General features: G+C 37.7%; 1 protein-coding gene across 2 annotated transcripts in view; it reads left to right on the forward strand.

The window, feature by feature from the left end:
- LOC131157953 (uncharacterized) overlaps positions 1-9092 on the forward strand; it is a 76305-nt gene extending 67213 nt beyond the window's left edge. For both annotated transcript variants that reach the window (XM_058112432.1, XM_058112433.1), the window contains exons 4-5: positions 7243-7302; positions 7430-9092. In XM_058112432.1, coding sequence (XP_057968415.1) covers positions 7243-7302; positions 7430-8848 — 1479 coding nt within the window. In that variant the 3' untranslated portion in view covers positions 8849-9092. The remainder of the gene's footprint in view (positions 1-7242; positions 7303-7429) is intronic.
- Positions 9093-9367: the final 275 nt, after the last annotated feature.

A 9367-nucleotide genomic window follows, 5' to 3' on the forward strand; every position in this document is an offset into this window, starting at 1 on the left:
TCCTTGGTTGATCTGGTGAAAACTTGAGCTACACATGTTAGCCAACAGACAAATACAAACTGGTGCTATTGCATGTTTTAAATGCCCTTTTTAAAAGTTTCATGGTATGACTGACAAGTATTTCATAATATTATATTACTTTTAAAAACATTCTCTTTGTTCTTACTAATTTTTTCCTTCAAATTTGGGCATTTTTTAAAATCTTATATGGTTTGTTTTTATTATCATAGTTAATTTTAGTATCTCACTCCCAGTTACTTCCTACTTTCAGCAAGGGGACACCATCAAGCTGTAATCTTTAAAATTTTAATTTATTGATGACATTGTTGAGTTACAGCGCTCCTATTGTAAGTTTATATTTATAAAAAAAAAAATTGCTCCGCTTTTTTTTTTTTTTTAAGGGTTTAGGAGGAAGGAAAGCAGCTAATGCCAATCTCGTATTCTTTACTGGAAGTTCTTGCACTTCACTTTTTGCAGGTCTAACATTGATCTCCACCCTTTTAGTGAGTGCTAACAAGTTTGTGTATTGGGAATGACTGCTGCACACTATTGAGAGTGTTAAGATTTTGATTAAAATGAATGACCTAACTTAAAGATAAGTCTCTCCCTCTATTTATAATACAAATTAAATACATTCTAATGAAAATAATACCCTTACTAACTCTCACTAATTAACATACACAATAATAATAATACTAAAAGGCGTAAATAACCTCTAAAAATCCCCCTCAAGCTGGAGCATAAATGTCATATGCTCTTAGCTCGTTACAAACAAATTTAACACGAGCACCCCCCAATACTTTGGTAAACAAATTAGCAAGTTGCATATCATACTTTACATAAGCAGTAGTAATGAGCTTGTGCACAAGTTTCTCCTGAACAAAGTGGCAATCAACTTCAATGTGCTTCGTCCACTCATGAAGGACCAGGTTGGAGGCAATATGAAGAGCAACTTGATTGTCACACATCAACTTCATAGGCTAAGAACGTGAAAAATCCAATTCTTCCAACATGTTCTTCAACCAGATAAATTCACAAGTAGTGAGTTGTAGCTTTACATTCCGATTTAGAACTTGACCCGGCGACCACAGTTGGTTTCTTACTCTTCCAAGAAACCAAATTAACACCAATCAAGATGCAGTACCTAGTTGTAAATCTCTAATCGAAAGGCTACCCAACCTAATCTGCATCTGTATATCCATGGATATAAGTGTGACCCTGATCATGATATAAAAGACCTCTCCCGGGTTCACCTTTGAGATAATTTAAGATGTGAATTACTGCGCCCCAGTGACTTGTCTTCGAAGAATCTAGAAATTGACTCTCAACACTTGTTGCACAAGATATATTCGGCTGACTGACTATGAGATAAATCAACTTTCCAACAAGTCTCCGGTATTGTTTAGGATTAGGTAGCAAATCACCCATATCTGGCACTAACTTGCTGTTAGGATCCATGGGTGTATCAACTGGTTTAGATCCCAAAAATTCAGTTTTATCCAACAGATCATGAACATACTTCCTCTGTGACAAAACAACTCCCATACAAGGTCTAAATACTTCTATACCTAAGAAGTATTTCAATGGTCCCAAATCTTTGGTTTGAAACTTTGTAGAAAAAGTTTGAGACTCTGAATACCTTTATCATCATCACCTGTAAAAAAAAATCATTCACATGAACAATAAGAAGGATCCTACCCAAAGAAATATAACGATAGAACACGTAATGATCCACTGCACACCGTCGAAGACCAAACTCAAGTACTACAATACGGAAACGACCAAACCATGCCCTGGAGATTGTTTTAAACCATATCAAGCCTTTTTGAGCTGGCACACTAAGCTTGACTCCCCTTGAGCAACAAATCTAGGTGGTTGCTCCATATAAACCTCCTCCCCAAGGTCACCATGCAAAAAGACATTCTTCACATCTAACTAATGTAGAGGCCAACGACAAGTAGTAGCCAAGGAGATGAACAGACGTACTGATGTAAGTTTGGCAACCGGAGAAAAAGTATTAGACTAATCTAGACTATACACTTGAGTATATCCCTTAGCAACAAGACGAGCCTTTAGACAAGCCACAAAACCATCAGGGTTGACTTTCATTATGTAAACCCAGGAATGACCAACCACAGACTTATCAAAAGGAAGAGGTACCAAATCCCAAGTGTCATTGTCATGCAAAGCATTCATCTCTTCAACCATAGCGTTCCTCCACCCAAAATGGGCCAAGGCTTTTGAAACATATTTAGGAAGGGAAGTAGATAATAAAGTAGTAACAAAATAATAATAGAAGGGTGATAAGAAGTCATAACCAAGGTCTTAAATTTTGAATTCGACTCAAATTTTGAAGCTCCAAAAGTACAGAAATTTCGATTTCGATGTCAATTTCAATTTCGATTTGAAAAAATAGTGGAAATCAGTGGTAAAACATGGATTTCTTCGTGAAACTTTAGAAATGGTTAACAAACATAATAATGTTAGTTTTAGGACTAATATATTAAAAGTTAAATACATTTATGTTGTGTTTGAGGTGGAAAAGTTGTAATATAGTATGTGTATCAAACATATTTGTAAGATAATGTACAACAAACATATTCAACTAATAGAAATGAAATTCATAAATCATTTAAATATTATTTATTATACAAATACTGATAATTTAGACATAAATGGTTAAATAAAATGCTGTTGTAAGTTTATTTTTTTTATATAATTTCAAAAGCATTTGTAATTATGTTTTTCTTCGATAAAAATAAATAAAATGAATTAAGAGAGAAATTTGATTTCACTCCTAAATCACTTATTTGAATTCCAAGGTAATTTCTTTGTATAGTTAAAATTTTGACAAGTTTCGCTGAAATTTCGAGATTTCAATAAATTTCAGGATGATTCATTGATTTCGATGGAAATTATGCAAGACCGAAATCGACTGCCATTTCGATTTCGAGGGTGACAAAAATTGAAAATTTTGACGCAAATTTCGACAATTTTGTGGAAATTTAAGACCATGGTCATAACAAACATAGTTGAAAATGGGATGTTGAGTACATATGTGTTTACCTTTCCGAACAACAATAGGAGGATCAATATCATGTGGACTATGATCATTAGATGAGGAAACCAAAGGTGTGGTAGTAGAAGCTAGAGAGGACTCTTCCTTGGAGACGCCGTTGTGGATACACTTGCAAATTAGGATGATCAAGACAATGAGAAGGACTCGAACTACATGGATACTTAGATGGTTGGTTGGGCAAGGACAACAGAGTAGAATCTAGAAGATTAGGCAAAGGAAGAGACGCATTGAGCTCAAAAGAACTTAGGGACTAGGTGTAGTAAGGCATAGACTCAAAGAAGGTAACTTCGGCAAAAACAAAGCAGTGATGTAGCATAGGATTATTGCAATGATATCCCTTTTGAGTATATGAGTAGCCTAGAAAGACACATTTATAGCATAAGAATCCAAATTATCCACCCAAGGAGTTATTTGATGAACAAAGAACACACTCAAATATACAAAGAGGGAAAGAGAATGGAGTAGGGAATTTTACCACTAAGAATAGAGGATGACATTCTGTTGATTAGATAACAAGTAGTAAGTACAACATCACTCCAAAACACTTTAGGTACATGCATTTGATAAAGTAAGGTACGAGTGATTTCAAGAATATGTCTATTTTTCCTCTTTGCAACCCCACTTTGTTGAGGAGTGTGGGCATAGGATGATTGATGGATAATACCAAATTGAGTCATATAAGTAGTGAATAGTGCACTAAAATACTCTTTAGCATTAACCATTTGAAGTATTCGAACTGACAAACCAAATTGAGTCTTTATTTCATAACAGAAGGCACATAATACATTAAATTCGGAACAATCTTTTATTAAATATAACCAAGTTATTCTTGAATAATCATCCACAAAGGTTACAAATTACCGGAAACCCAACTTAGACACAACTCTACTAGGACCCAAAACATCAGAATGAACTAGCATAAAAGGGCTTGCAGGCTTGCAGCCCGTTTATTGACTCGAAATGTGAAAGGGATATGGTGGTGCTTTCCCAACTAACAAGACTCACAATCAAGACTAGATAAAGAACTCAAACTAGGAACAGGATATTTTACCTTTTCCAATGGAGGATGACCCGGGCAACAATGAATTTGGAAAGGTGTGGCTGCAACAGTACAGGCGGTAGAAGGAGATAGCAGCTCAAAGTGATAGAGTCCACTAGCTTCATGCCTTCCGTGAATCATCTTCCTTGTCTTCAAATCCCGAACAAAATCAGCGAAGAATGTTATTGAACAATTCATTAATTATTAATCTTGCTAATAGACATAGGATTGAAGGAAATTTGGGAATATACAAACTCGAAGGAAGAGAAATAGAAGAAGTGGGATTTACAGTCCCAATTCCCTTGACTACAGTGGTGGATCCATCAGCAAGAGTAACACAAGGTTAATTTTGCAGGATATTGAAGAGTGGAGAAGAAGTTAGGTATACCTGTAATATGATCAGTGGTAGCAGAGTCTATGACCCAAGGAATAGGACGGGAAGTATTGGATGATAGGCGAACTATGGGATTACCTGTTTGGGCAAGAGATGCGATGGGAAGAGAAGCTTATTGTGACGCTAGATAGTGTTGGAACTTGGAATACTCTTCCTCTAACATGGATGCAGTACGTTGCCCAACACTCAGCCCCAAAGGTGAGGAGTCGATGGTGGCTGCATTGGTTGCCCCCAAAGGTGTGAAGTCGGTGGTGGCTGCATTGGCAAAACGTGAAGGTCTGCCGTGGAGATCCCAGCACTGTTCAATAGTATGATTACTCTGTCCACAATGAGTGCACTTGTGAGGAGTACCTTTAACTCGCCCATCTCTACCACCACAATTACTTGAACCACCTCAATAACTTTTGCGTTTGTTTGGTGGAGAACTAGAATCACTATGCGTAGCAAAGGCTGTCCTCTCAAAGCTACATGCAAGGGCAGGAGAATGCATGCTAAAGAAAGCACAAAGGACACAAGAATAAACAGCGGAAAATGATGGCAGCTTGACACTACTAAGTATTTGGGACCGGATTGCCTCAAACTCGGGTCTCAAGCCGGTTATAGCACAAAGGACTGTCATTTGCTCCCTCTGCTTCTGCATCTCGCGAATGTCGACAGTTATAGGTTGCACAATGTTAAGCACCTCATGAATATGCTTCATCTCTCCAAAATAATCTGCAATACTCCTATCTCCTTGTTGTAACTGAAAGTACTCCTAGGATATATCATACATATGTGTAATGTTACTAGAGTATAGAAGTTTGATATAATCCCAAATTTCATTGCATTTATCTAGATGCAAACACATCCATGCAATCTGTGGCTCCATCAAATTCCATAAAAGGGAAACAATCAATGCATCTTCTTGAACCCACACTTCTTTTATCTTCTCATCAGAAGAATCAGACTGGAGCAAGTGGTCATATTTTTCTTATCATCCTAAATAAACCCAAACAGCTTTAGACCATTGAACATAGTTCTTTCCATCCAAATTTTGAGTCATTATCTGAGGCAGTGATGTAAGAAACAAATTTTTGGAATTCATGGATTTCATTTGAACACTCACAAATCTGCAGCCACACCAGTGTCAAACTAGAAGAACAAGCAAAACTAATCGGGACAATCGCAAACTATATGAAGCACGGATACAACCATGGATGAGATGAACGACTCACCGACGGTTATAACACTGCCACAGCCTCACAACTGGACATACAAATGCTGTGACTGCTCCAAAAAAACAAAATCATAAAGAAGCATTCACAAACCCCGAACAGAGATTAACGGAGTACCGCGAGTGCGTAGTCAAAAAAGGTTAAATTTTTTTAGCAAAAAACTGGCCCAACAGCTTGATAATATAGTCTAGAAAAGGAATCGGAACATGGCAGAGAAAAAAAAGGGAAAATGTGGACAGAAACTCACTCATGCACCAGCGCGTTTTGGCTGGTGCATGGTGGTGCGTGGGAGCTCCTCCGGCAATGGGGTTTTGCAGGGTTAGGTTTTGGAGGGTTCTGTGTTTGGGCATATGGTTGGTTTTGTGAAATAATGAGGGGTGGTGGTGGTTGAGAAGGACAGCTGTGGGGATGGCTTTTCCAGTGACTGCTGAGAAGAATAGGGTTTAGGTTGGATCATGCTCTGATACCATGTTAAGATTTTGATTAAAATGAATGACCTAACTTGAAGATAGGTCTTTCCTTCTATTTATAATACAAATTAAATACATTCTAATGGCAATAATACCCTTACTAACTCTCACTTATTAACATTATAACACACTTAATAATAATAATACTAACAATACTAACAGACATAAATAACCTCTAACAGAGAGGATTTAGTTTATTTTAAAAATGTGTTGTTCTAGGGAGGTTGGATTCATATTTTGTGGATGATGTGATTATTGTCATGTATAATTGGTAGAGGTTGGTGAGCATGGGGACTTCCACTTGCTTGCTAGAGTTTCAGATTTTATATTTGGCTTGTATACTTACTGCTATTAAGTGTCTGTATGAGCCTAAGCTGTCATTCCTTGCTTCCTTTTTGTACGACTGGGAGATGTAGAAAGGTTATAGGGAATCTTGAGAATGAATAGTGAGAATATATAGTGTAAAAGCATTTTGGGCCAGATGTTGAAATCTTGTTGCTAATATTTTAGAGCAGAGATAATCTTTGTTGTTTTTATGTTGCTGGAACACATCATCAAGTGAGGGTAGTTATGCAGAACTAATGTTGACACCAGGATGATAGATATAGAAGACAGAAACCAGAGTGAGTTGTTTTTGTTTGATAATGAAAGAAAATCGTTATTAAAGGTCTATTTTGAATGGAGATTGTTTTTTTGCCACCCTACATATGGAGGCAGGGGGTTGGAGAATGAATTTCTCTTTCCTGGATGTAGATTCACAAAACCGAACCACTTTTGTGGGCTAAGGAATTAGAATTGGTTGCTGAGTTTCACGAATTGTGATGTCAAATCTGCCTTGCCTTACACGACAACTTCACACCAGTGAAGATGCTGTGTTGTGGTTGTAAGTTGTAACTAGCCACATCTTAAGATTTTTAGTTTTTAGTACATACAAGGGGGTATTTGATGTGCTTTAAAGTTGCATTATCCTGGGTGAACTAATATCTTGCTCATTTATACACTCCCTTTAAGGGTGAAAATGCTAAACTCTCTATATTTGTCTTCAGGTGGTCTCACTTTGCTGGAAAGATGGGTCTTCTGAAACTGGACGTGTGGGAATGAAGCAGGTGAGCCAATTAATATAAAAATGGAAAGAAGGGTTATAGACTATCTCTTGTTGATGTGATCAATTTACACTGAATGTTCCTAGCAAATGGATTATATTTATTTATTCTTACAATCCCCATTTAATAGGTGGCTAAAAAATACAAAGAAGGAGAGAAAGTTGGGTTTGCACAACTTTCGTCTGGGATTGATCTTTACATCTGTCCTCGCAGCGACACCATAATCACAATACTTGCAAAACATGGTTTTTTCAAGGGTATGGCAGCTATTGAAGACAATCAAGATTCCCTGATTGGTTGTGTTGTGTGGCGGAAAAACCGTTCTTCAAATTCTGTTGCAAAAAAACCTGAGAGAAAAATCTTTTTGTCAGAGCCTCTGAACGCTGCATCTGGTTCTTTCGAAGAAAAAAGCTTGTCTAATGCACAGCCAGCTGAAGAATCCAATCAGCTTGCATCATTAACTGGTTGCAAAACGCTAGATTCTGCAGGAAAATGTAGCATTGAGAGTAGTAATATTGAATGTAGTAAAGTTCAAATTGAAGGTGATACTTCTTCTAGTGTAGCTATTGCCTTTCCAGCTCCAAGAAATTCTCCTTCCACCTTAGTAGGAGACCAATCAGTCCCACCATCCAACTTGGCTGTTATTCCAGACCCCATTGGACAGTTAAAAGTTGAAGCACCTCCTAAGCACAGGTCAGGACAAGTGGTACCTAAAACAAGTTTGGAACTTCAAGAATCTGGCATGTCTCTTCAATCTGATATCATAAGACCACCTACTGTGCCTGCAATTGATGATGATGATGATGATGATGATGATCTTCCTGAATATGACTTCAGAACTGCACATAGGGTTTCTCAAACTTCAGCTGGCAATCCTCTAGATGCTGTGACACTTGACAAGAGGCTTCCAGTTGAAGTTCAGAAAATTGATGGATCAGTGCCAGCAATATTGCCCATTGTAAAAGCAGTGCCAGCTCCCAATCAGAGATCAAAAAATTTAACTCATCCAAGGCCTCAAATAGATGCTAATGAAGGAATGCCACCACTAAAGAAAGCTCGTGAACTTGAATCCCAGCTCCCAGGTTTCTCCAAATTGGAAGGCAGAGCTACTGTGACTTCAGTTAGTTCTACTTCAGTTTCCCGACCAAAGAATCTTTTTGATGACGATGATGACATGCCTGAATGGTGTTTCCCAGATATTGACCTTCACAAGCAACTGCTGACAGCAACAACTAACTTGTCAACTGCATCTATTCCCTCCAAAGGTTTGAACTCTGTTAATCCAGTTTTTCCGCAGCCCCTCTACCCTTCTTCATCTCCTGTCACTATGCGTATGCCATTTTCACCCCGAGCTTTCCCTCAAGCTTCTAGTTCCCCTATTGCCATCAGTGTGAAACCTGCACAACCAAGAGCTCCTAATGGATACGTGCATAGGGGTTTGACTCCTCCTGTAGGGTTTATTTCTAACCCAGTTTTGAGGCCACCACACAAACCCTCTGACATCAACCTTCCTATCCATCCAACTGGTTGGAGGAGTCAGAAGCCATGATACGTAATGGGCATGGAAACTAGTGTCTGGCTCGTTGTATGTGAAATAATAACTTTTGTTGAAATTGTGCTTTGTTAGAGAAGAATTGGTTATTTTTATTTTTATTTTTGTGTTTGCACACAATTTTCGTTTTGTACATAAGTAGGAACTTGATTTTCTGTTTGAATGGTACATATCCCAGGGAGTCTGAATTATAATTCCTAGTTTGTTTCAATATTAATAAATGTTTGTGTTTGTCATACAATGCTTGAGGGCAAACAAGTCATCTGCTTTGATAATGTGGCTCTTTGACAATCACTCTACATTGCCATTGTTACAGCATGATGCCTGATAACTGATATGCAGAAAGAGCCCGTCTAATTGCAATTTCTGCTGCCCGCATGCAATTGTCAATGCTGCAGATTCTGTGGCTCATCTATTCTATCTTGAATCTGTAATTACATTGGCCGAGTGAGGAAAAAAAAACTTAAAAAAACACTCGCATGATTACAAAAATCACAAGGACTGGTCCATTAACAG

Source organism: Malania oleifera, chromosome 6 (assembly GCF_029873635.1).
Source record: "Malania oleifera isolate guangnan ecotype guangnan chromosome 6, ASM2987363v1, whole genome shotgun sequence".
Classification (NCBI taxonomy): Eukaryota; Viridiplantae; Streptophyta; class Magnoliopsida; order Santalales; family Ximeniaceae; genus Malania; species Malania oleifera.